At 41.6% G+C, this 27824-nt stretch overlaps 1 protein-coding gene across 1 annotated transcript; it reads left to right on the plus strand.

The window, feature by feature from the left end:
• Positions 1-6387: 6387 nt before the first annotated feature.
• LOC132833574 (putative beta-lactamase-like 1) lies at positions 6388-27052 on the plus strand. Its single transcript, XM_060851943.1, has 6 exons — positions 6388-6493; positions 8978-9087; positions 11814-11971; positions 14379-14626; positions 18909-19014; positions 26080-27052. Exons 1-6 carry the CDS (start codon positions 6388-6390, stop codon positions 27050-27052), a joined length of 1701 nt encoding a protein of 566 aa, XP_060707926.1.
• Positions 27053-27824: the final 772 nt, after the last annotated feature.

Here is a 27824-nt window from a genome sequence, read left to right on the forward strand (position 1 = left end):
GCTTGCTCTGTTCTCCAGTAGAGTATCAGCTGCTGTACAGTCAGAGTGGAGGGGAGAAATAAAGCTGACACGTTTTGCAACATGTGTAAGCCACCAGTCCTCTACATGAGCCATATGCTGGCAGATTTGAGTGGATGCTTGGTTTTTTATCCAGTTTTTACAATAGGTTTATTTACAGCCCTAATATTTATAATACATTTTGAGCACCTCTTTTACCTCATCTTGCTTTTATTCGATGACCTGTACTTTGTATCTTTGTCCTTCATCTTAGTTTGTTAATATTAAAGCGAGATGAAAGGAATGGTATTACCATTAATGTTGTATCTGACTAACATAAGTAGTTGGAAACTTAATGCTGAAGCTTGGTCTTGTACAGGGCAAAGTTTGATGTATTCTGTTCTTAGCACTCAGTAAGGACTGTTCATCTGAACTTAAGTGAATATAGGATTGTCAGACATATTGATACAGAGAGGGCCGCAACATTCATTCACATTTTGAAGCATCTTATCCAGATGATTTTTTTAAACAAAGCTGGGACTCTGCACCTTTGTGCCTCTCTAAATATACTGACTGAATCACTTATATGTTTAAGATGATGAGGGGGAGAAAGATGGTGTTTAATCAGACAGTTTGTTCCAATGAAATAGGTTAAGAAGGATCAAGGGTCACAACCTCAGGTCAGTTAAGACCAGAACTAAGTTACAAGTAATAGGTAGATCTATTCCCAGAGAACAGCGGACCTTTGCAACAAATTATTAGGTATGTGGTGCCAGTATCTTTGTGGAATCCCTTTAAGCAAGAGCTGAGCCTGTATCTGGTTGGGACAGAGGTCATCTTGGACCTAAAGTAGGTATGGCATGACATTAATCAGTGCTAGAGCAATCCCTTGGACTAACTTCCATTTCTTTCAAGAGTGTTGTGTATCATCTAGCATTCTGTATAGTCTTAGTGGGGTGAAGAGCTTAACATTCTGATAGACGAACCATTGCAGTTTTGTCTGCTGTTAGTGCAGAAAATACACACTCATGGTGTTTGTTGAGGAAAATAAAAGCTCTTGGTTTGGGGATAACATTGGCAAGGACTGAAGATTGGCTGGCTAACAGGTCAAAGAAAATAGGCATTTTTCAAGTTTGCAGGCTGTAACAAGTGGTGTGGCATTGGATCAGTGCTGGGGACTCATTTGTAAATGATTTGGAGGAAAGGATCAAAGATATGTTTGCAAAATTTGTTGATGATTCAAAGATAGGAAAGTGAGTTATGAAAAGGATGAATGCAGGTTACAAAGTTATATGGAAAGTTTAAGTGACTGGACAAAGATCTGGCAAATTAAGTCAAATGTAGGGAAATGTGCAATGGATCTTTTTGGCAAGAAGAATTTTTTTAAAAATCTAAATAGTGCGAGCTTTCAATATTCTGCAGTGGAATCTGGGAATTCTGTTGCATGAATTGCAAACAGTTAGTGCGCACTTTCAGTAATTAGGAAAGATAATAGAATATTATTTTTTATTGTGAGAGGGATGGAGTACAAAATTAGGAAGATTATGCTTCAGCTATACAGGTCACTGGTGCAACAGTCTCTGGAGTTCTGTGCACAATATTGGTCTCCTTATGAAGAAAGATGTCAATGCATTGAAAGTAGTTTGGAAACGCTTTGCTAGACTGATATCTGGAATGGTGGGTTGACTTCCTGAGGAAAGATTGGGCAGGCTAGGCCTGTACACACCGGAGTTTAGAAGAGCAAAAGAGGACATGATTGAAACATAGAAGATCCTGAGACGTCTTGACAGAATAGGTGTGGAGAGGATGTTACTTCTTGTGGGAGAGTCTAGAACTAGAGGTCACTGTTCAAGACAGGAAAACCTAACCTCCCACCAGAGGAACATGAGTTTTTATAATCCTTCCCCTCAATTGAAACAGAGTCCTGGAATATTAATCCTGCAGTCAAAATCACAAAAACCGATTCTAGAATTCCAACAGTGTGGAAGCAGGCCATTTGGCCCATCAAGTCTTCACCAACTTCCTGAAGAGTATCCACCCAGACCCATCCCGATCCCAATAGCCCTGCTTTTCTATTGGCTAATCCACTCAATTTACACATTCCTGGAGACTATGGGCAATTTAGCACAGCCATTCCACCTAACCTGCACATCTTTAGACTGTGTTGAGGAAACCCGTACAGACACTGGGAGAATGTGCAAACTTCACCCAGGGATGGAATCAAACCCAGGTCCCTGGAGCTTTGAGGCTATAGTGCCACCCATTGAGCCACCCTATCTCATAATAGAAACACGGAAACAGAAAATAGCAACAGGTGCTAGCCATTAGACCCCTTCAAGTCTGCTCTGACATTCAACTTGATTATGGCTGATCCTCTACTGCAGTGCCATACTCCTCCCTCTCCGCATATCCCTTGACACTTTTAGATTTGAGAAATCCAAATATTTCTTTCTTAAATAATTTGATATTTCTTGTACTGCCTTCTCTGGTTTGCTACCCACTAAGTGAAGACATTTCTCCTCTGCATAGATTGAAATTGCACACTACACACAGACTCATAAACTCATACAGCACTGAAACAGGCCACGCATCCTGACAATATGAGCCCTTGTCCTGGAATTGCCCTGGAAAGGGGAAACATCATTCCTGCATTCAACATGTCTATCCTGATAAGAATTTTGAGTTAACGTAAAATCCCTCTCATTCTTCTAAACTCCAGTGAACATAGGCCTAGTCAGCCCAATCTCTCCTCGTGTGACCGACCTGCAATCCCAGGAATTGATCTGTTGAGCCTTTCGTGCACTCACCATTTATCAACTCCTTTTCATCCTGAAGAAAAGTCATAGAGAGCATGAAATGTTAATTGTGTTCCTCACACCACAGATGCTATCAGATTTGCTGAGTTTCTCCAGCATTTTCGTCTTTACATGTCATTCTGTTTTAACGTATATTTCATTAATTCAAATTCACTATAACACAATTGATGAATTGGAGACACTGTTTCTATAGCGTGACCTTTTAAAGCACATCATAGAGTCATAGAGATGTACAGCATGGAAACAGACCCTTCGGTCCAACCTGTCCATGCCGACCAGATATCCTAACCCAATCTAGTCCCACCTGCCAGCACCTGGCCCATATCCCTCCAAATCCTTCCTATTCATTTACCCATCCAAATGCCTCTTAAATGTTGCAATTGTACCAGCCTCCACCACATCCTCTGGCAGCTCATTCCATACACGTACCACCCTCTGCGTGAAAATATTGCCTCTTAGGTCTCTTTTATATCTTTCCCCTCTCACCCTAAACCTATGCCCTCTAGTTCTGGATTCCCCAACCCCAGGGAAAAGACTTTGTCTATTTATCCTATCCATGCCCCTCATAATTTTGTAAACATCTGTAAAGTCACCTCTCAACCTCTGACGCTCCAGAGAAAACAGCCCCAGCCTGTTCAGCTTCTCCCTATAGCTCAAATCCTCCAACCCTGGCAACATCCTTGTAAATCTTTTCTGAACCCTTTCAAGTTTCACAACATCTTTACGATAGGAAGGAGACCAGAACTGCATGCAATCTTCCAACAGTGGCCTAACCAATGTCCTGTACAGCTGCAACATGACCTCCCAACTCCTGTATTCAGTACAGTTTTAATATAGTTCCGGCCCCATTTGTTTAAATGGTGCTGCTATTGCGTGATTTTCTTATAACACGGGGTTGCACAAGAACAGAACTACCATGTTATAGCAGAACTGTTTTTGTATGTCAGGTTTCCAGCATCCTCAGTACTTTGCTTTTACCATTTAAATAATAATCTGCTATTCTGCTTTTCCTCTTGAAGTGGACAACTTCACACTTATCTCATTATAATCACCCGCAAAGAGCTAGGATTAGGCTTTTTACCGCTCATTCTGCTTGTTAAGTTGTCTTGAGGTTTCTGCACATCTGCCTCACCACCCACAATCCCATTTAGCTTTATGTCATCTAAAATATTAAAACTTAAAAATATTACATTCGATTCCCTCATCCAAATTGTTGATATTTGTTGTGAATATTTGGAACCCAAGCACAGAATACAGCAACACCCCACCATTTATAACATTCCAGAATGGCCCATTTCTCACTACTTTGTTTTCTGCCTGCTAACCAATTCTTGATCCACGCCAATATGTTATCACTTAGTCCATGTGCTTAGATTTTGTTCATTAACCTCTTATATGGGACTTTATCAAACGCTTCTGAAAATCCCAACACATCACATGTGCTGGTCGTTCTTCACCTAAGCTAGTTACATCCTTTTCGAGCTTCAACAGGTGTATCAAACGTGATTTCCCTGTCATAAATCCATGCTGACTTTATGTAATTCCATTGGTATTTTCCTAGTACACTGTTATTACATGCTTTACAATTGATTGCAGCATTTTCACCCCGACTGATATTAGGCTAGCCAGTTTGTTATTCTCAGTTTTCTCCCTTGCTCTTTTCTTAAATAGTTTGCTTACATTTGCCACACTCCAGTCCACCTTCAACTGTTCCAGGATTTACAGAACTTTGGAAGTTGACAACCAATGCCTTTATTGTTTCCATAGCTTCCTCTTTTAATGCCTTGGGATGTAAATGATCAGATATTGGGGATTTATTACATTTCAATCTCAATTGTTTCTCCAGCATCATTTTTTTCACCAGTACTAATCTCTTTCAATTCATCCATTCCAAGAAACACTTCCTTCCCAAGAATTTCTGGAAAATTATTTTTATTTTCTGTAAATGTTGTTGTTTAATTACTGTGCCACTCCATGTTTGCTATCATCAATTCCTTTGTTTCAGATTGTAAGGAGGCTACGTTTGTCTTCACTAATCTTTTCTTCTTTTTACATATGTATAGAAGCTCTTACGATCCACTTTTATGTTCCTTGCAATTTGTGGTCATACACTGTTCCTTCCATCTTAATTAACCTCTTGGCTCTCTTTGCTGAAATCTAAACTGCTCCCATTCCTCAGGCTCACTGCTTTTTTCTCATAACTTTATATGGCTCCTGGAATGTGTAAGGTGAAGAACTTTGAGAAAATTAACAGGGTAATGGAGTACACATTGAATGGTAGGACCCTAGAACATGCAGAGGATTGTAGGGACCCTGGTGTACATGTTCATAGATCCTTGAATGTAGAAGAAAAAAAGACAAGATAGATAATAAGGCATATGGGATATTTGCCTTTCTTAGTCAAAGCATTAAATATAAGAATGAGGACGTTATAATGGAGTTATGTAAAACATTAGTTAGGCCATACCTGGAGTACTGTGTGCAGTTTGCAGTTCTGGCTGCCACATCATTGGAAAGATGTGATTGTATTAAGGAAGGTGCAAATGAAATTCACCAGGATGCTGCCTGGGCTGGAGTGATTCAGCCTTGGAAAGAAAGTAAAGGTTGGGGTTATTTTCCACAGAACAGAGAAAGTTCCTGGGGGGAATATGATTGAAGTGTATGAAGTTCTGAAGGGTGTAGATAAGGTGAGTTTTTTTTCCTTTTGCAGAGGAGTCAATAATCAGGGTGCATGATTTAAAGGGAATTTAAGAACAAGCTTTTTCACCCAGAGGATCATGAATACTATATCTGAAATTCACTACCTGAAGGGATTGCCCTTATATTCACCACAGTGAGAAATGTTCCTTTCTTTTCAATTACAGAAGGATTAGATGAACAGTGTGATGTACCAAATCTAAGTGAATATCCAACTTTAAAAGAGTCGGACATGACAACCTTTGTCAGTCATTCACTGGTTCATCACATCTCAGCGGCTTATAACATACTGGCCCTTATGGATTCTGTTTCTCTGCTATCACAGGCAATCTCTGCACTTTGTTCTGTTTTTGCACTGACACCACAGACTGCTATGAACCTTTTAGATTAGATTAGATTACTTACAGTGTGGAAACAGGCCCTTCGGTCCAACAAGTCCACGCCGAAGCGCAACCCACCCAGACCCCTACATTTACCCCTTACCTAACACTACGGGCAATTTAGCATGGCCAATTCACCTAACCTGCACATCTTTGGACTGTGGGAGGAAAACGGAGCACCCGGAGGAAACCCACGCAGACACGGGGAGAACGTGCAAACTCCACACAGTCAGTCACCTGAGTCGGGAATTGAACCCGGGTCTCAGGCGCTGTGAAATAGCAGTGCTAACCACTGTGCCACCCACAACAGTATCTCAACAGTAGTAATTAATTCTACAAAGCAAGTACATTTCAGATTTGATAGGGATTTCTGTTAGAACATAAGCATAGTAGGAATGTGGTGATCAATAATTAAAGACATAATAGGACGTGTTTATAATCTGTGCTTTTGTTTTGCAGCAGTCCAGTCCTGAACACTGTTGAAGAAGGTTATCACTATGGATTTGAAATGGCCACATCTTGGCATGGCTTTCTTTATAGTTGTCTCTATCACTATGACTTGCTGTTTTGTGTGGCAGTACAAACTTCCAAAGAAAGGCCTGAGTGAGTGAAAAGCTATTATAATGACTTGGAACTGAGGTTCATTGGTATCTTTGATGTATCTTAAAAAACTTCATAATCGTACCTTTCACACCCAAGATGGCTTTGCCGACTAGGAACTGTTGTTGTAATGTCAGTAACCAAGCTCCCACAAAGAAAACAAGCACCTAATCTGTTTTAGAACTGCAGACAATGTGTAAAGGGGTACAGTAGATGTAGCAAGGATGTTTCTCCTGGCTGTGGAATCTAGAACCAGAACACACAATCTTAGGAATAGAAAACAAACCGTTTAGGAATAAGATCGGGGCAAATTTCTTCACTCAGAGGGTGGTGATTTTTTGGAATTCTCTACACCTGAGGGCTGTGCAAGCTCAGTCATTAGGAATGTCTAACAAAGAGGTTAATAGATTTCTAGTTACTAATGACATCAAGGGATATGGATATAGCGCAGGAATATAACATTGAGGAAGATGGTTAGCCATGATCAAGAATGCTCTGATGAAGTTGATTGAGGATAAATATTTACTAGAATACCAAGGAGAGCCTTCCTACACCTCTTTGACCTAGTGCTGTGAGGTCTTTTATGCTGCTGTGCAATGATTCCCGTAAAATTACACTGGAGACAATAAGGAGAAAGTACTGGGGAAGCTGAAAAGTCTGAAGCTGGATAAATCACCTGGACCAGATAGAGTTCTAAAGGAGTTAGCTGAGGGGATTGTCGAGGCATTGCTGGTGATCATTTTAGGAAACACTGGAGTCAGGGAGAGTCCCAGAAGACTGGAAAATGGCTAATGTAACATCTCTGTTTAAGATGGGAGGGAAGCAGAAGAGAGAAAACTAAGGCCAGTCAGCCTGACCTCAGTCATTATAAAATTTTAGAGTCCATTACAAAGGATGAGATTGTGGAGTACTTGGGACGTGCCTGGGTAAAATAGGGTGGAGTCAGCACAGCTTCATCAAGGGGAGGTCATGTCTGACAAATCTGTTAGAATTCTTTGAGGAGGTAATGAGCAAGTTAGACAAAGGAGAGCCAGTTGGATGTGACCTATTTGGATTTCAAAAATGCCTTTGACAAGGTGCCACACTGGAGGCTGCTAAATTAGATAAAATCCCATGGTGTTAGTGGCAATGTACTGGCATGGAGAGAGGATTGACTGACTGGCAGAAGGCTAAGAGTTGGGATAAAAAGGGTCTTTTTCAGGAGGGCAGCCAGTAACTAGTGGAGCTCATCCGGGGATCAGTGTTGGGACCACAACTATTTACATTACACATCTGGACAAAGAAACTGAGGGCATTGTTGGTAATTTTGTAGATGACACAAAGATAGGTGGGGGGACAGATAGTGTTGAGGAAGTGGGGAGCTGCAGAAGGACTTGGACAAGCTAGGAGAATGGGCAAAGAAGTGGCAGATAGAATACAATGCAGCAAAGTATGAGGCCATGCACTTTTATAGGAAAAATAGAGGCATAGACTATTTTCTAATGGGAAATCTGAAGCATAAAGGAACTTGGGAGTCCTGGTTCAGGATTCACTTGTGGTTAACATGCAGGTTCATTTGGCATTTAGGAAGGCAAATGCAATGTTTGCATTCATTTCAAGAGGGCTAGGATGCATGAGCAGAGATGTACTGCTGAGACTCTACAAGGTTCTGCTTAGACCATATTTGGAATATTGTAAGCAGTTTTGGGTCCCATATCTAAGGAGGGTGTCGAGAGGAGGTTTACAAGAATGGTCCCAGGACTGAAGGGCTTGTCATAAGGGGAGAGGTTGAGGACTCTGGGTCCATACTCAATGGAGTTTAGAAAATGAGGGTGGATCTGATTGAAATTTACAGAATACTGAGAGGCCTGGATTGAGTTGATATGGAGAAGATGTTTCCACCAGTAGGAGAGACTAGGACCTAAGGGCACAACTCAGAGTGAAAGGACAGCCCTCTAGAACTGAGATAACATGGAATTTCTTCAGCCAGAGGTTGGTTAATCTATGGAACTCATTGCTGCAGAGGGCATTGGAGGCCAAGTCATTGAGTGTATTTAAGATGAAGATAGATATATGTTTGATTGATAAGGGGATCAAGGGCTGTGGGGAAGATGTAGGAAATTGGGTTGAGAAACATATCAGCATTAATCAAATTGGCCTATTTCTGCACCTACGTTTTTGACCTTAGAGTGTCAGTTTGGATTTGTGTTCTGGAATCACTGGAATGGGTCTGTGACTCTCCAACTTTCCAGCTCAAGTAAGAGTGCTGTCAATGGGGCATCTGCTCACCAGCGCAATGCCAACTGGGTATTATTTTTGGTACCAATTTCAACCTGCAGTTATCTCAGATGGAAGGCATAGGTAATCATTTGACATTTTCCCTGACCCCAGTTCCATCTGCTTCTCTTCCATTGTGGTGTTATATTCAGCTCAGCTAACAATGTTTTCTAGGAATTTGAGTCTTCCAAATGAATCTTCCTCACTGTGCCACTTTCTCATTTGTTTCAGATGAATTTACTTTGTCTAAAGAGCCAAAACCTGTGCAAATGTGTCCCAGGCATCCCAAACCTGTGCCATTGGTGCATCCCATGCCAATTCTAAATGAAGCTCTCAAAAAGGTTAGTGACTAAAATACTGAAGAGTCTCTTATTATACACTTTTGGAAAACCTAGAATTTGGAATAAGGTTCTGATCAAATTAGAATTTTACCCACCTTAGGGAGGGAGCGTATGTATTGGCAGATTAACATGAAATTGAAGGGACTGGCAAAAAAAGCCAAAGTAAAAAAAAAGTGAAAAATATATCATACTGTGACACAATAACATTTATCAGTGAAACAATTATCAATGTTATGTTATCAGTGAAATAACATAATCTCTTGTAACATTTATCAGTGAACAATTGGAAGTACATTTTTAATTAGATGGGGATTTCTTAAATGTTACAAGAGATTAATTATTTTTATTTTCAAAATTGCAAAAACTGACATTTAAAACTACCGTTTTGGGAATAATCATTTTGTCAATTACTTTGATGTAGACACTGATTAGAATTATTGTAGTATAATGGGCACTAATGATGTGAATCAGCACATTCTTTATTCTGCAAGTGACACTGTTAGGCAAGCAAGTTGTTTTTTTTTAAAAGCTTCTACTTGTTTGAAAGATGCGGGCAGCACCAACATTTCTGGCATATCTGTAGTTCCTTCAGGCCACCAAGATTTGATGTAAAGCTGAAGGAAGTTAAATAGTTGGGCTTTTACAAAAATTTAGCAGCTTTCATTGTCATGTTTTTTTCTGGTGCTAACCCACAAATTACTGAATGCAGTTTCATGATGGACCTGATGTTTTGTATTGTAGGGATTTAGAGAAACTAGCTGCAGAGACAATGGTTGCACTGGTAGTAATCTTTTAAGAATCCTTAGATTCTGGAGAAGTGCCAGAGGATTGGAAACCTGCCAATGTAATGCTCTTATTCAAAAAGGGAGAGAGACAAGAAATAGGTAACTATAGGCCAGTTAGCTTCACATTCATCATTGGGAAAATATAAAGGATGTTCCACCAGAGCATTTATGAAACACACAATATAACAATGCAGAATCAGTATGGCTTAATGAAAGGGAATCATGCCTGATCATTTTTATTGCAGTTCTTTGAACAGGTAACAAACAGAGTAGATAAATGGGAACCATCCGATGTAGTATATTTGGATTTCAAGAAGCCATTTGAAGAGGTATCACAGATAAAGTTACTTAACAGGATAAGAACCCATAGTATTAGAGACATTAGCATGGACAAAGCATTGGCTAACTGATTGAAGACAAAGAGTTGCCACAAGGGAATATTTTGACAATGGTAACCTGTAAGTAATAAAGTGCCAATGGGATCAGTACTGGGGCCACAATTATTGACAATATATATTAATGAACTGGATTAATGAAGTGAATGTACTATTGCCAGGTTTGTAAATGACACAAAAATAGGCAGGAAGGTAATCGGAGAGGACGACAGAAGGAGTCTACAGAGGGGTAACAGGTTAAATGACTCTGCAAAAACTTGGCAGTTGGAAAATGTTGTGGAAAATGTGTTATTAAACAATTGGCAGGAAGAAAAGAATAGCTGAATATTACTTAAATGGGGAAAGTTACAGTGCAGAGTAATTTGCTGTTCTAGTGCATGAATGACAAAATGCTTACATTAGGTTCAGCTGTGTATTATATAGGTGGTTAGATCTGGCCATTACCTACCTCCAGAGTAAATTTCACGACTGTCCTTTGAGATGGCTGACCTGTGTTTCCAAAGAGAGTGATTCTAGAGACATTGTGGCATATAGCAGGACCATTTTGCCCATCACAAAACAGGAGAACATGTTCTACACCACTCATCACCTGCCTATTGACTTAATAACACACATATGTAAAGTTTACTTTCCCTTCATTTTTGACTGGTGGTTGTTCTCCTTAAGCCCCAGCCTTTGCTATATAGCCTCTGGCAAAGGCTCAGAAAGATCTCCAATCTAATGTAAAGCTCTATAAAGCCTGAAATGACATTTGGCTGCTGCTTTAACCTCTACACAGGCAAATTCCAGATTGACACCCTGTAAGGGAGGTTAGTTGTTGGTCCAAAGAATCTAGACCAATTCTTCACATGACTCAAACTCTCAAATTGCAAGAAGTCTGCAAAATGTACTTTTCCTTGGCTCATATGTTTATGGGAGCACAGAGTAGGGCTGTTTGTGAATGATATGAAACTGTAATATTCCTGCTATAATAGGCAAAGACATGAAGTTATGTGAATAGGTTACAAGCAAGACATAAGATTTATTATGTAACCAGGGTAGGATATGGCAAGTGAATGTTAATCTGGATAATGCAGATAAAAGCAAATGTAAACATAATATGAAAGGATCTTCATTTCAGTTAGTTTAATGGAACTTTGCAGTCGAGTTAACATCCAAATATCTTTACTGGCAAAGACTGATAAATGCAAAGGGCTAGGGAAAATTCTTACGTCGTCTCTTAAAACTATCTAATCAATGGAAATCATGAAACGATCTGCTTAGAAAGCAATCAGGGAAAGGTGACCAGGAGGGCAGAAGACAGAGGGAAGATGTCTTTGAAATAGTAAAAGATAAATTTAGCAGACATCTTGCTTATAAAATGTCTTGATTTCAATGGAAATGAAACCAGATAAGGTGTGAAAACAAGCTGCCAATTCAATCAAACAGGCACAAAGCCTCTATCTATCCCATTCACTCTCATTATATGTTCTTACAAAAACTATATTTGTCTTTGTCTTTGAAGATTAGAAGTGGAACTTAGACAGATAATGACTGTCCATTATAGGTTGACTTTCTGTTACGTCATCAAATACATGCAAGGAGCCTGCCATCTATTTCAGCCATTGTAATATATAATGATACTGTGCTGTGGACTGGAAATTTTGGGAAAAGAAATGCAAGTGATGAGCTTTCACCTCCACCAAATGAATACACTGCTTACAGGTAACTTTATAACTCCTATCTGACATGTGAAATCAATCTTAGTTCCCACAGGAACTGCTTCAATCAATAATTCTATGTTGTTTGTCTAAGTCACTGTTACTATAAGTGATATTTATTTGCAAGAGATTTTATTTCACAGATCGGTTTAGATGTAGGAGGCCCTTCAGCCCATTGCTCTCTCATGTACTAACCCAGCCATCTTCCTGTTTCAGTGAAAGTTGTGTCTTACATGGACTTTTTACTATGTTTAATCCTTCCTGACAATCCCTCACAGATTAATTCCTCTGTAAATGAAATACTTCTTGATGAAATGAAAAACCTAACATTTAGAATTCTGAAACTCTTACCCCACGGCCTTGGTGTATCGTATTGCCTAGATTTATTTCCTCTGTTTTGTTAAGTATGTAACTTGTGGTATTTTGGTCAGGACTCAAGTGTAACTCCTAATGTTCTCTTTTTGAAATTGGTCAACTATTATCCCATCAAGTCACTATATTCCACTGAAAGTGATAACAAGCTGGGGCCTGTTGTCTCTGAGTGTGGTTGAAGTGGAGGTGATCAATGATTTCAGAAGGAAATTGGATGGGCACTTGAGGGAAATACAATTTCCAGACAGTGGAGACAGGGAATGGGATTGACTAGATTGTTCTACAGAGAGCGAACATAGATTCAATGGGCTGATTGACCTAATGACCACGTTCCGCAATATGACATGGTAGAACTTTTTTTCTTTCTTTACATTTTCCTCTTTTCTTTTCCTGGCATCTATTGACAGGACTTGTTTTCCCTACCTGGTATATCTCCAGACTGTTATGTACCATGACTCACGCTGCAATATGCAATTCTATTCTCTGAGGCTCTCAAATTGCCATTCACAACACTTACTCCACAGAGGGCAGTGTCATTCTATCTCCTGCTTCTGATAAATGAAGGAGAACAGTCTGAAAATGTTGGCATCAATCACAATTATAATTCCAACAAGTTACAGTACGATGCTAATTCAATATTACAGCTGCAAACAAAACCCCCAAGTAAAGTTCATTGGTGAATTTTGCATTCGTTCAGAAGAAATAAAGACTTGCATCTGTAAAAGACTCATATTTCTCAAAGTTATCTCAAAACATTTCACAAGCAGTCAATAGTTTTAAAATGTTGTGACTGTTACTAAAGGAAACAACTTGCATTTATTTTCCATCACACTTTTCTGAGACATCCCCACAAAGTCAATGAAGTATGTTAGTGGTGCCCAGGATAACAAGGGAACTCCATGGTCATCTTTGAATCAGTATTTCTTTTTATGTCCATCTGAGAGGGAAGGTGGGAAATTAAGCCCCATTTGAGCACATAATGCACACTGAGATTTCAGGGCTACTGAGTTAATCTTTAGATCAGATGTGAAGCCAAGGCTTTATCTGCCTTCTCAGGTGAGTGGACATGTATATGTTTGAAAGAGAGCAGGGGAATTCTCCTGGCCAACATTATTCCACAATCAACTACAAAGGATTGTCTTGTCATTGCTGTTTGTCAGAATTTGCTGTGTGCCTCTTGATTGCTGCACTTCCCAGAACTTTAAAAAGTATTTAATCCACTATCAGATGCTTTGGGACATCATGAGTAATGGAAATGACTGTTTAAATGCAAGTTATTTTCTTTCTTTCATTTAAATGTGTTTGGCATATTATCTGATGGAACAAGTCCATAGTAGGAGTGGACTAACACAATGAGACAAGTTTTTACATTGTTTTCTGTGAAACATTTGCAAAAGGTGGTGCGCTATGTTAAAATGAAACCAACTGCAACTTGTAAAGGAATTTCTGAATTGGCAGGAATTTGATGAAATGACTAGAATGAAAATATGTAATAGAGCTAATAGTTCCTGTCAGGTATTTTTCAGGATCAAACTCTGCAAGTGATTTGGAAGGTTTACTCATTCAGCAACTTAACAGTCTGAAGCTGTTATTATGAATGAACCCTATGTCATAACATAAGTGATCAGGTCCCAGCAACTGGATAGGGGACAGTCCAAATTAGAAGCAAATCTCTTATCTACTTTCAAAAGAGAAAAGAAAATTTGTACTTCTTGCGCACACCATTGTAAAATGTGTACTAATGATGGGATTTGTTCATAATACCAATTACTGCATAAAACAAAAACAGAAATTGATGGAAAAGTTCAGCATCTGTGGAGAGAAATCAGAGCTAAAGTTTCGGATTGAGTGACCTTTCCCCAGAACACCATTCACTCGACTGAAGCATTAACTCTGATTTTTCTCTACAGTTGCTGAGTCTTCAAGCAATTTCTATTTTTGTTTCTGATGATTTGCAGCATCCGCAGTTTATTCCGTTTCTACTTAATGTGTGCTCGCAAAATGATTAGAAATCTCAAAACAAATTCTTCTTGTTTCAGGATCGCAAGCATTTCCAAGATTTTCCCAGCTATCATGCTGTATAAACTCTGGCAGGAAGGGAAAATTGCGTCTCTGGATGATCCACTAACAAAATATGTCCAAAACTTCACAGTTAAAAACCCACTGGGAAATTCAAAAGACTTGGAAAGTAAATATGAAGCAGATGGCCTGCTATTTCTTGAGCGAAGGGAAGCTGCTGCAAAAGTATCATCTGTGACATTGAAACGAATGGCCAGCCAGCTGTCAGGTGAGGGAAGTGTTCTGCAAAATTAGCTGAACAAAATAATAATTGTACTGATGTAATAAATATTGTTTTGTTAAATTTGAAAAGTAGCTATTTTACATCAAAAAATAAAATTAGTATAGAATATGCCAAAGAACAAGCACACCTCAGTCAGTTATAAACTTATACGCATATTTGCACTTGTAAAGGATTTTACAAACCAGGACATTTACGTGAAATTCCCTACAGTGTGGAAACAGGCCCTTCAGCCCAACCAGTCTGCACCGACCCTCCGAAGAGTAACCCACCCAGTCCCATTTCCCTCTGACTAACACAATGGTCAATTTAGCATGGCCAATTCACCTGGCCCACACATCTTTTGTGACTGTGGGAGGAAACCCACACAGACACGGGGAGAATGTGTAAACTCCACATAGACAGTTGCCCGAGGCTGGAATTGAACCTGGGACCCTGGTGCTACGAGGCAGCAGTGCTAACCACTGAGCCACATTGCCACCCTTTTAGATTTGATTTCCTACAGTGTGGAAACAGGCCCTTCGGCCCAACCAATTCACACCGACCTTCCGAAGAGTAATCCACCCAGGCCCATTTCCATCTGACCAATGCACCTAACACTATGGGAAATTTAGCATGGCCAATTCACCTGACCTGCACATCTTTGTAACTGTGGGAGGAAACCGGAGCACGCAGAACAAAACCAACAAACAGTCACCCGAGGCTGGAATCAAACCTGGGACCTTGGTGTTGTGTGGCAGTTGTGCTAACCACTGAGCCACCGTGCTGCTGCTCTGGGACTCTCATCCTGTGAAATTTGCCATTCTCACTCAGTGAACAAAGTGTCTTAAAGAATTTAGATAGTATTGAGCAACATAAAGAATCATTCTCGGATAAGCTCACAAAACTGACATATTAAAACAGGAACAAATTGTTGGGAAACTCAGCAAGTCTGGCACCATCTCTGGAGAGAAATCAGAGTTAGCGTCTCAGGTCTAGTGACCCTTCCTCAGTTCTGATGCTGCTAGGACCTGCTAAGCTTTTTCTAGCAAGTTCTGTTTTTGTTTCTGATTTACAGTGTCTGTAATTATTTTGATTTAAATTAAAAACAGACTTCAGTAAAGGTGTATGGCAATCCCTAACACAGATGTAGTCCATGCAAGACAGTGAATAAGTCAAGTACGTTTGGCCTTGTAATATTTAATGATGTAAGGAAATGTGCTTGACATTTAACTACTGTTGTGATCCCAGCTGCCAGCACGACTGGACAAGTTAGCTCCCAGAATGAAATCCAGCTGATGTTTTTTTTTAACTTCACTTAATGTAGTGGTCAATCACTGAACATAAGCACATCAGACTATGGAAGTTTTTTTTTAAAAGCAGAAGTTTATTTTATGGTGAGAGGGCTGAAAATGTGTTGCTGGTTAAAGCACAGCAGGTTAGGCAGCATCCAAGGAACAGGAAATTCGACGTTTCGGGCCAGAGCCCTTCATCAGGAATGAGGAGAGGGTGCCAGGCAGGCTAAGATAAAAGGTAGGGAGGAGGGACTTGGGGGAGGGGCGATGGAGATGTGATAGGTGGAAGGAGGTCAAGGTGAGGGTGAGGGGTTGGAGTGGGGTGGGGGCAGAGAGGTCAGGAAGAAGATTGCAGGTTAGGAGGGCGGTGCTGAGTTGAGGGAACCGACTGAGACAAGGTGGGGGGAGGGGAAATGAGGAAACTGGAGAAATCTGAGTTCAAAACTCAGATTTCTCCAGTTTCCTCATTTCCCCTCCCCCCACCTTGTCTCAGTCGATTCCCTTGAACTCAGCACCGTCCTCCTAACCTGCAATCCTCTTCCTGACCTCTCCGCCCCCACCCCACTCCGGCCTATCACCCTCACCTTGACCTCCTTCCACCTATCACATCTCCATCTCCCCTCCCCCAAGTCCCTCCTCCCTACCTTTTATCTTAGACTGCCTGGCACCCTCTCCTCATTCCTGATGAAGGGCTCTGGCCCGAAACGTCGAATTTCCTGTTCCTTGGATGCTGCCTGACCTGCTGTGCTTTAACCAGCAACACATTTTCAGCTCTGATCTCCAGCATCAGCAGACCTCACTTTTTACTACTTTATGGTGAGAGGGGCAAGATTTAAAATGGACCTGTGAGGCAACTTTTTCTCGCAGACGGTGGTGTGTATATGGAACAAGCCGCTAGAGGAAGTGGTAGAGGCGAGTGCAGTTACAATATTCAAAGGACATTTGGACAGGTAGATGGATAGGAAAGGTTTAGAGGAATTTGGGCCAAATGCAGGCAAATGAAACTAATTTAGGAAACCTGGTCAGCATGGACGAGTTGGGCCAAAGGGTCTGTTTCCGTGCTGTTTAACTCTACAACACTCTCAGATATAGAAAACCTAAGCTAACTAAATATAAAGTATAGTTAGAAAGCTTTTAAAATACACACCGAAACCAAGTTTCAACCTATTTTCCAATACTATCCAATACCATGCTAAAGGAATTGCCCCTCTATTTCAAATCTTTAAATTCTGCTTAACTGATTATGTTCGGTAACAAAACAGAAATTTCTCAAAAAGCTCAGTAGGTCTAGCAACATCTGTGAAGAGAAATCAGAGTCCAATGACCCTTCCTCAGTTCTGATTTCTCTTCACAGATACTGCCAGACCTGCTGAGCTTTTCCAGCACTTTGTGGCACAGTGGTTAGCACTGCTGTCTCACACCACCAGAGACCCAGGTTCAATTCCCGACTCAGATGACTGACTGTGTGGAGTTTGTATGTTCTCCCCGTGTCTGCGTGGGTTTCCTCTGGGTGCTCCGGTTTCCTCCCACAGTCCAAAGATGTGCGGGTCAGGTGAATTGGCCATGCTAAATTGCCCATAGTGTTAGCTAAAAGGGGTAAATGTAGGGGTATGGGTGGGTTGCGCTTCGGAGGGTCGCCGTGGACTTGTTGGGCCGAAGGGCCTGTTTCCACACTGTATCTAATCAGTCCTTTCGATTTTGATGCTGTTCAGTTTTTGACCTGTGAACTATGAAGTCTCATACCTGGATGCTGACAAGACTGAGAAATTAAAATTTCTCAACTTTTAATGGCACGCAGATTTCAAACCAAACATTCCTAATCTGGAAGATGCACATATTAAATGTTTCGACTGAGATAGTTTATTCCCTTAACTGCTCTGGAAGCCTCCCTTCTAGGAGAGAAACTGCTTTTGCTTCCGACCAGATTTGGGTCTCTTTAGGACTGTCCAAAAGCACTTAATCTCTGGTTTATCTGAATCAAAAATCAGTCCTTGATTATTTTGAACTAGATACAAGCTAACCGCTTTCAATCTTTGTTCAACCTTTTGTAAACCATGACAGTCTATTTAAAAATTGATTAACACTCCAGGAGTTCACAGTCACGTCTCTGACAAATGCTGGGATAGGTTACATATCAGAAGGAGTATCTGACCTAGTCTTTGACACAAATCCTTTCATAAAACTAACCAGCACCCCACTTTGAAATACAAACCGTAAGAGTGATATTTATATACATGTAAATCACACACCTTTCATCACAATACCCTCTGAAATGGCTACTTATATGTACCATATTTTTACAAAAATAAATGCCTGTGGATGTGCCTATATCACACCAAGTGCAGTAACTCAAGAAGATGACTTCTCCTACCTTCTCAAGGACATTTAGGGATGGGCAACAAATGCTAACTTTGCCAGCAATGATCAGATCCCAGGAACACCCGCACATTCCCTGTGACGTTCAGGCATTCTCATCCTGTAAAGTGTGCTACCCAAGGGCTCAATTTGCTACGTGCCCACTCATTGGACTATGTATCTTAAAAGATTTAGGTAGTTTTACAAAACAAAAAATTATAAGGACGTGCACCATCCTGACTTGGAAATATATCATTGTTCCTTCAGTGCGGTTGGGACAAAGTCCTGCAATATTCCTCCTAATAGCATTGTGGGTTTATCTCCAACAAATGGGCTGCAGCGGTTCAAGAAGGCAGCTCACCACCACCTTCTCAAGGGCAACCAGGGACAGGCAATAAATGTTGGCTCGGCCAGTATCACCCACATCCCCTGAACAAAGCAGCATAAAAATTTTAAAAAGCTCAAACTTGTTTTGTTATTGTAATTAGTTTCTGATCTTGTCACCTTTTCAAATCCTTTGAAGTCTTGATCATGCTTTAGTGGACCTAAAGGTTTTTATGGTATTCTGTTTGAGATCACTCCAAAGAGGTTGTTAGCTTTGGTTACAGAAATCTTTAAATCCTGTATGGAATAATTTACAGGGTTACCTAGACGACTCAGATCAACAAGCCTGCTCTGGGATGGAAACACTGAGATGGCACTGAATCTTCTACGGGACGATTTACTCATTGCTGATCCTGGTACAAGGTTTGAATTCAGCATTTGTAGCGTCTTTTAACTAAAACATTTTATGAAATTGAAAATCTTGTAAAGAAGTGTAGAGGAGGTGATGGCCTGGTGGTATTATCACCAAGTGGTATTTTTAATCTACAGACCCCAGGGGAACTGGGTTTGAATCCTGCCATGGAAGATGGTGGAATGTGAATTCAATTTTAAAAATTCTGACTCAAATGATGACCACGAATCCATTGTTGGGAAAAACTGATATAGTTCACTAATGTACTATAGGGAAGGAATTTGCGACCCTTACCTGGTCTGGCCTGCATGTGACTCCAGACCTACAGCAATACGGTTGACTCTTAACTGCCCTCTGGGCAATTAGGGATGGGCAATAAATGCTGGCACAGCCAACGAAGCCCTCATTCTATGAATGATTTTTTAAAACATTGATGAACAATTAAAACTTATGGCTGTTTCTTGATTTCATTTTAAGAAACAAATCTCATGAACCATCCTTATATTGTTAAATATTCCAATTTTTTCTTTAACCTGTGCAAATAGTTTCATGAAAGTAGCACAATATGTCAACCTGCCTTAAACTGTAGGATATATCTCACATCTCAATGGAATAGCAAGGACCGTTTTATAATCTGGTTTCCATCAAAAGCAACTGAAGGAAAACTGCCTGAAAGTACATTTGATTGGTACTTTACTGTCACTATAACTAATCTGCAAGTCTCCAGTGTGATTATGCTGACAGGCAAATATCCAGTGAGTGTGAGGTAGAACGTGTGTTGTGGTTTTATAGTGGGAGTTGTATCTCAGACAGGAGTTATGGTGCACTAATGGATTAATGTTGCAACTAACTAACATCTGAGACAAATTGAGTGAAAGCAGATGTACATTTGTCTGTAGAAACTTTCTATATTTGACTGGGAGTTACTGTGCACTGTTCAACATAATGTGCAAAGACCCAGCTTACTGTAATAGAGCAGCACCTGAGTAATGATGTGAGGTCAGCCTCATAGCTCAAGATCTTAACATTAACAGAAGGAAGTCAGGAACTGGTAGCAGAATTTAATGCATTTGTTTACTTAGCAGGTCCAAGTTTACAATGTAATTGTGGGGGTGTGAGTGCTAGACTTTACTACCAGAATGTGCAGGCTTCGTAACTGGTGTTAGTTCACTGCTGAATCAGTAAGAAAGTCTTAATCCAACTTCTTAAAGGTAGGAACAAAAATAGGAATTGCTGGAAAAGCTCAGCAGGTCTGGCAGCATTATTAAATCAGAATTAACGTTTTTGGATCCAGTGACCCTGCCTCAGAATTTTGAGGAAAGGTCACTTGACCTGAAACGTTAACTCTGATTTCTCTCCACAGATGCTGCCAGACTTGCTGAGCCTTTCCAGCAATTTCTAATTTTGTTTCTGATTTATATCATCTGCAGTTCTTTCGGATTTCTTAAAGGTAGGTTTTGGGATTGGATTTAGTTTGGCTAGCTTAGTTTTTGGGCTGTGAACACTGGTATTCCTGCACATAGCTCTGTCCTTCTCTTCCAGCTGGGCTACATTCATATTAATGCTGCATCTTACAGCAATACAATCCCCTCCCCACTCACCCATTGTACTCTATGCTACTCTCTCCCCACCCCCACCCTCCTCTAGTTTATCTCTCCACGCTTCATGCTCTCTGCCTTTATTCCTGATGAAAGGCTTTTGCCCGAAACGTCGATTTTACTGCTCCTCGGATGCTGCCTGAACTGCTGTGCTCTTCCAGCACCACTAATCCAGAATCTGGTTTCCAGCATCTGCAGTCATTGTTTTTACCAAACTGTAGCCAGGCGGTTAAGAGCACTGAAGTGTTGTATTAATTCATACTGTGCCGTAACCTGAACACGGACAATCATTTCATCAGTGACCCTTACTGGCAGTTATAAAGACTCTGTAGCTTTACAGTTGCAGTGAGATCCTATAAACCCTGGGTGACTGTACTTGAAATCACTCCAATTAATTTTGCAAGATCTAATGTCCAGTTGTCATTGTATTTATGTTGAAAGGACATTCCACCATTACCTTTATTGCTAATGCATCGCCTGTTCACAATCTTCACTTAAAATGTTTATCTCTGGGTAAATTTCTCAGAGTCAATGATTGCCAGTGAGACTGTGAATGATAAACTGGATGATAGTGTAGCGATGTATCCAGAAATTGAGTGAAGTTCCAGTGCTTTTCATTCACGTTCACCTCTTTTTGTTTCACTGATCTTTGCTGTCTTGCTTCTTGAATGCAAGTTCAAGAGAATGGATTAGAATGTCTGCCGCACAAAGTAGAAAAATGTTGTTCACAGCAAAATGGATAACTAAGAGTCTGCTTGCAAGAAGTCTGTCTCTGCTCCCAATAAAAGAGGAAGCAAGTACAGGACCCAAGGCCTGTCACTCCTCCAGTAGCCACAGTATGGACTGAGGACGGCACGGTGGCACAGTGGTTAGCACTGCTGCCTCACAGCGCCTGAGACCCGGGTTCAATTCCCGACTCAGGCGACTGACTGTCTGAAGTTTGCACGTTCTCCCTGTGTCTGCGTGGGTTTCCTCCGGGTGCTCCGGTTTCCTCCCACAGTCCAAAAATGTGTGGGCCAGGTGAATTGACCATGCTAAATTACCTGTAGTGTTAGGTAGGGGTATGGGTGGGTTGCGCTTCGGTGGGTCGGTGTGGACTTGTTGGGCTGAAGGGCCTGTTTCCAACTGTAAGTAATCTAATCTAAGGAGCAAAGGGCTTTCTTCCTCGTGTGGTATCTAGAACCCCCACCTTCTTGACTCTGACCCAAGTCCAACTTTACTGCAGAAATATTGACAATTAGCTCCTGAAATAAGAACGTAGACAGTGTGGAATGCATGTGAGTGAGCCAAAATCCTATTCAGTGCATGTAATCAATTGAAATTTAAGGGGACGATAGGAAGTGAAAGGAACAATGTAGACAGAGAGGGAGCTTTCATAGAGATGGCTGAGTGAAGGTGCTACTCAAATCACCCATTATAGATGGCTGGTGTGTTAGTCATCCCTTTAAGGTAGTGAATGAACAATTGGGTGTTAAAGGAGAATGTGTTCAATGTCAGGCAGATTGGCTTTGTTGAGTACTTCACTGTTTGTATGTAGTCCTGTCATCTGACATTCATAAAAGAGACAGTGTTGACGGAACTGTCCCAGCAGTATCATTTGTTTTCTGTACAGAACCTGTGATTCTGAACGTAGAACAGAGTGAGGATGACAATTGCTCTGTGTAGAACATAGAAAAATACAGCGCAGTACAGGCCTTTCGGCCCTCGATGTTGCACCGATCCAAGCCCACCTAACCTACACTAGCCCACTTTCCTCCATATGCCTATCCAATGCCCGTTTAAATGCCCATAAAGAGGGAGAGTCCACCACTGTTACTGGCAGGGCATTCCATGAACTCACGACTCGCTGAGTAAAGAATCTACCCCTAACATCTGTCCTATACCTACCACCCCTTAATTTAAAGCTATGCCCCCTCGTAATATCTGACTCCATACATGGAAAAAGGAGCTCATGGTCAACCCTATCTAAACCCCTAATCATCTTGTACACCTCTATCAAGTCACCCCTAAACCTTCTTTTCTCCAATGAAAACAGCCCCAAGTGCCTCAACCTTTCCTCATACAATCTTCCTACCATACCAGGCAACATCCTGGTAAACCTCCTCTGCACCCGTTCCGGTGCCTCCACATCCTTCCTATAGTATGGTGACCAAAACTGCACACAATACTCCAGATGCGGCTGCACCAGAGTCTTATACGACTACAACATGACCTCAGGACTCCGGAACTCAATTCCTCTACCAATAAAAGCCAGTACACCATATGCCTTCTTCACAGCACTATTTACCTGGGTGGCAACTTTCAGAGATCTGTGTACATGGACACCAAGATCCCTCTGCTCATCCACACTACCAAGTATCCGACCATTAGCCCAGTACTCCATCTTCTTGTTACTCTTACCAAAGTGAATCACTTCACACTTAGCAACATTGAACTCCATTTGCCACCTTTCTGCCCAGCTCTGCAGCTTATCTATATCCCACTGTAACCTGCCACATCCTTCCTCACTGTCAACAACTCCACCGACTTTCGTATCATTTGCAAACTGGCTCACCCAACCTTCTAGCCCCTCCTTCAGGTCATTTATAAAAATGACAAACAGCAATGGTCCCAAAACAGATCCTTGCGGAACACTGCTGGTAACTGCACTCCAAGATGAACCCTGACCATCAACTACTACTGCAAATGTGTTGCTGGTCAAAGCACAGCAGGTTAGGCAGCATCTCAGGAATAGAGAATTCGACGTTTCGAGCATAAGCCCTTCATCAGGAATAAGAGAGAGAGCCAAGCAGGCTGAGATAAAAGGTAGGGAGGAGGGACTAGGGGGAGGGGCGATGGAGGTGGGATAGGTGGAAGGAGGTCAAGGTGAGGGTGATAGGCCGGAGTGGGGTGGGGGCGGAGAGGTCAGGAAGAGGATTGCAGGTTAGGAGGGCGGTGCTGAGTTGAGGGAACCGACTGAGACAAGGTGGGGGGAGGGGAAATGAGGAAGCTGGAGAAATCTGAATTCATACCTTGTGGTTGGAGGGTTCCCAGGCGGAAGGTGAGGCGCTCCTCCTCCAGCCGTCGTGTAGTTGTGTTCTGCCGGTGGAGGAGTCCAAGGACCTGCATGTCCTCGGTGGAGTGGGAGGGGGAGTTAAAGTGTTGAGCCACGGGGTGATTGGGTTGGTTGGTTCGGGCGGCCCAGAGGTGTTCTCTGAAGCGTTCCGCAAGTAAGCGGCCTGTCTCACCAATATAGAGGAGGCCACATCGGGTGCAGCGGATGCAATAGATGATGTGTGTGGAGGTACAGGTAAACTTGTGATCAACTACTACCCTCTGTCTTCTTCCAGCCAGCCAATTCCTAATCCAAACCTCCAACTCCCCCTCAATGCCATACCTCCGAATTTTTTGCAGTAGCCTACCATGGGGAACCTTATCAAACGCCTTACTAAAATCCATATACACCACATCAACCACTTTACCCTCATCCACCTCCTTAGTCACCGTCTCAAAGAATTCAATAAGGTTTGTGAGGCACGACCGGCCCTTCACAAAACCATGCTGACTATAGACTGGCCTATAGTTACTAGGGTTATCCCTACTCCCCTTCTTGAACAAGGGAACCACATTTGCTATCCTTCAGTCTTCTGGCACTATTCCTGTAGACAACGAGGACATAAAAATCAAGGCCAATGGCTCTGCAATCTGCTCCCTTGCTTCCCAGAGAATCCTAGGATAAATGCCATCAGGCCCAGGGGACTTATCTATTTTCACCCTTTCCAGAATTTCCAACACCTCTTCCCTACATATCTCAAAGCCATCCATTCTAATTAATTGTGACTCAATATTCACATCGGCAACAATGTCCTGTTCCTGAGTGAATACTGATGAAAAGTATTCATTCAGTGTCTCCCCAATTTCTTCAGCCTCCACACACAACTTCCCACTACTATCCTTGACGGGACCTATTCCTACCCTAGTCATCCTTTTATTCTTGACATATCTATAGAAAGCCTTTGGGTTTTCCCTAATCCTATTAACCAAGGACTTTTCATGTTCCCTCCTTGCTACTTGAATTTTGGGAGAGATGCACAGTGAATGATCACTAGACGCATTCTGTGAGGCAGCAAAGGTGCTGGTGGCCTTGGAAATTCAATGGCCTTCATTGACATTGGCATTGTTTATGATAATGTTACCTAGATAACCCTCAACTATTCTGCTGCATTGAGGTTGCTACTGTTAACACTAATCACCTCAGGGTCATGGTGGATACAGAATTCTATCATCTTTAGGATAAGAACAATAGCAAACCTGAAGTATTTTCTGTGTCAGGGAAGCAGTTTGCACTGCGCCACACTGTCTCTTCCATGCTTGCCAGAAGCGTTCGCCATCAGTGTCTTGAGCATAAGGAGTGACATAGAGTCATAGAATCCCCACAGTGTGGAAGCAGGTCATTTTGGCCCATCACATCCACACCAATCCTCCTCTGCTACTCTCTGTTTTGATCCTGGTCATGCTGCTTCTGCAACCATTGATCCTTTGGTACTTTCTGTCCCCACTCTGCTCTCTTTGGGGCCACTGTTGTGCTTTGTTGTACCCAGCAATATTTAAATTATTTGACTTTGGTATTTTCTTGGTTCTAGCCGTGGGTTAGTCAGTGGCTAACTGCCCCATTCTACTACATTTTTAGCAGAGGATTGGAGACCCATTGGAGACTAAGTCATTTATTACTGATGAATGAATATTGTTGGAATGTGGCTCACTGGTTAGCACTGTTGCCTCACAGCACCAGGGTCCCAGGTTCAATTCCAGCCTTGAGCGACTGTCTGTTGGAGTGTGCATATTCTCCCCGTGTCTGCATGGGTTTCCTCTGGGTGCTCTGGTTTTCTCCCACAGTCCAAAGATGCGCAGGTCAGATGAATTGGCCATGCTAAATTGCCCATAGTGTTATGTGTGTTAGTCAGAGGGAAATGGGTCTGGGTGGGTTACTCTTCGGAGGGTCGGTGTGGACTGGTTGGGCCAAAGATCCTGTTTCCAAACTGTAGGGAAGCTAATCTAAACTTAAGAAAATTAGGGAGATCTAGTGGTCAGATGATCCACCACAAATGTACATGAGCAACTCCCATTCTAAATGTGAATTTGGAATTTTAGGATGACTAAAATGGCACTTGAACCTCACAGTAGGAAGTGTGGGCAGCCGTTGAAGGTAAATGGATGCTGCATAAGACATGGGGCCAGAAGTAGGTGATTCAGCCTGTTGAGTCTGTACTACCATTCATTGGGATCAAAGTTGAACCGATAATCCTCAATTCCATTTTTCTGACTCCCTCCCATAACCCTTGATTCCTTTCCAGATTATAAATCTACCTCAGCTTTGAGATAAAAATAACCAAAAATATTGGTTTTATTTAATGTGTTTATTGATGGAAGGAATGTGGGAAAGCAATCGCAAGAAGTGTTATAACAGGTGACTGACAATTACTGTTCTGTCTTTCTTAGGTGTCATTACAGTAATTTGGCATTTTCCCTCCTGGCTCACATTCTAGCCAATAAGGTTGCTGGATCAGAGTATCAACGTTGGATTACAGAGAATATTTTAACTAAACTAGGGATGGAGCACACTGGATTTGAGTTTACACACTCAGTCCGTTCTAAGCTAGCCGTTGGCGTTTACAGCAATGGCCAGCCAGCACAACTATATGACCTTGGTTGGTATAGACCCTCTGGCCAAATGTACTCCACGGCTGCGGACCTGGCTAAATTAGCAATGGTGCTTTTGGGAACTGTCCACAGAAATCTGCTTGAGCCTGACGCCATAAAAATGATGCTCACTCCAGTCTTCAGGTGTTCTGAGGACTACTTTGCCAGCAAAACAGGAACGCCGTGGGAAATCGATGAACTGTTTGGATACGACCTCATTAAAAAAGAGGGTGATTTGGATGGTTACTCAGCCACATTCTCCCTGATTCCGAAACTCAAATTAGGGTTTGTTATTTTGATGTCAGGTTCCCGGCCACAAGAGAAGGACTTGACTATGAGGGTTTATGAACATTTAATACCTGCAATGGAGTCTGCATTTCGACAAAGCAAAAGAGTTCTTTCTCCACCTCCCGACTCTAAGCCTTATGTCGGTTACTACACATTTGCAAACTTGACCTTTTATGAGATTAAGAAGGAGAAGGGTGGAGTATTAGTGATGCAGCAGTTTGGCCCTCATATTGAAAGCTTGATACCTGAGAGATATCGAACAATCAAACTCTGTTATTTAGAAGAGAGGGTATTTCAAATTGTATTTGAAAAGGAATACCCTTGTGTCTTGAAATTTAGCACAGCTTCAGTATCACTTGAGGCTCAAGATGGGCAACTGTTTAATTTCTTTCCGTTCAACAGGAAAGGCCTATCTCCTGGTTTTGATGCTCCAGGTCTTAATACATATAATATCCTCCGCATCAGTCAGAAACCAAGATTTTAAGAATTGACAACAGACTGCAGCTAATTTAGGAACATTTCAAAAGCCACTTATTAGAGATTGAATAATAGGAGAAGTTCTGGAGCAAGGGAGAGGACCGTTTGGTCAATCCAACCTTCTCAAAGCAGAGACTGTTTATGAAGACTCTGTCATGATGTACCACCATCTACTGATCCATTACATAACAGAACACACTAGCTGGGAATTTCCTGGGAATTGTTGCTGTTCCAGCACCAAATCTTCATTAGGATCACAGTAGGGGTGTGCAAACAACACGCTGAGGAAATTCCCAGTCAGCGTTTCTTCTGTTTCTGAGGTGATGTAACAAGGTCAGTCACATAGGGAACTCTTTCTATGGAGTCTGCTTGGGGCTGTTAATGGTTCAATTAAGGAGCTCTGGCTGACAGTGTCAGACATCCTATTCACTCTGAGAGTTGGCTATGAGGGAGCTGGAACTGTCAAGGACTCTCCACAAGTAAATAAAGGGTGACTTGGTGACAGGATACCTGCTTGTGTGGAGTTATTTCAGTGGTGACAAGAGAAAAGCACACGCTTAAAGAAATTTGCTCGCAACAGTTGTCTTTGAGTTGGGGGTAAGCCTTTCTGGTATCATGCTGTTATTTGGGAAGCTTGACTCATTCAATGCTGCTGTCACAGACTGGGCCCAGTTTGTGAAAAGAATGCATTTTTCTTCAGGCAAATGATATTGGGTCAGATGAAAAGCAATGAGTAGTTCTCCTGACAGTTTGTGAACCACAGCTTTTTTGGTTATTAG

This window comes from Hemiscyllium ocellatum, chromosome 37 (assembly GCF_020745735.1).
Source record: "Hemiscyllium ocellatum isolate sHemOce1 chromosome 37, sHemOce1.pat.X.cur, whole genome shotgun sequence".
Lineage (NCBI taxonomy): Eukaryota > Metazoa > Chordata > Chondrichthyes > Orectolobiformes > Hemiscylliidae > Hemiscyllium > Hemiscyllium ocellatum.

Bases quoted from the DNA above. Each gene is read 5' to 3' on its own strand.
- LOC132833574 (XM_060851943.1), top strand. From the start codon at position 6,388: ATGGATTTGAAATGGCCACATCTTGGCATGGCTTTCTTTATAGTTGTC. The intron at 9,088-11,813 runs GTTAGTGACTAA...TGTCCATTATAG, and splicing joins TAAATGAAGCTCTCAAAAAG to GTTGACTTTCTGTTACGTCA. The intron at 14,627-18,908 runs GTGAGGGAAGTG...AATAATTTACAG, and splicing joins AATGGCCAGCCAGCTGTCAG to GGTTACCTAGACGACTCAGA.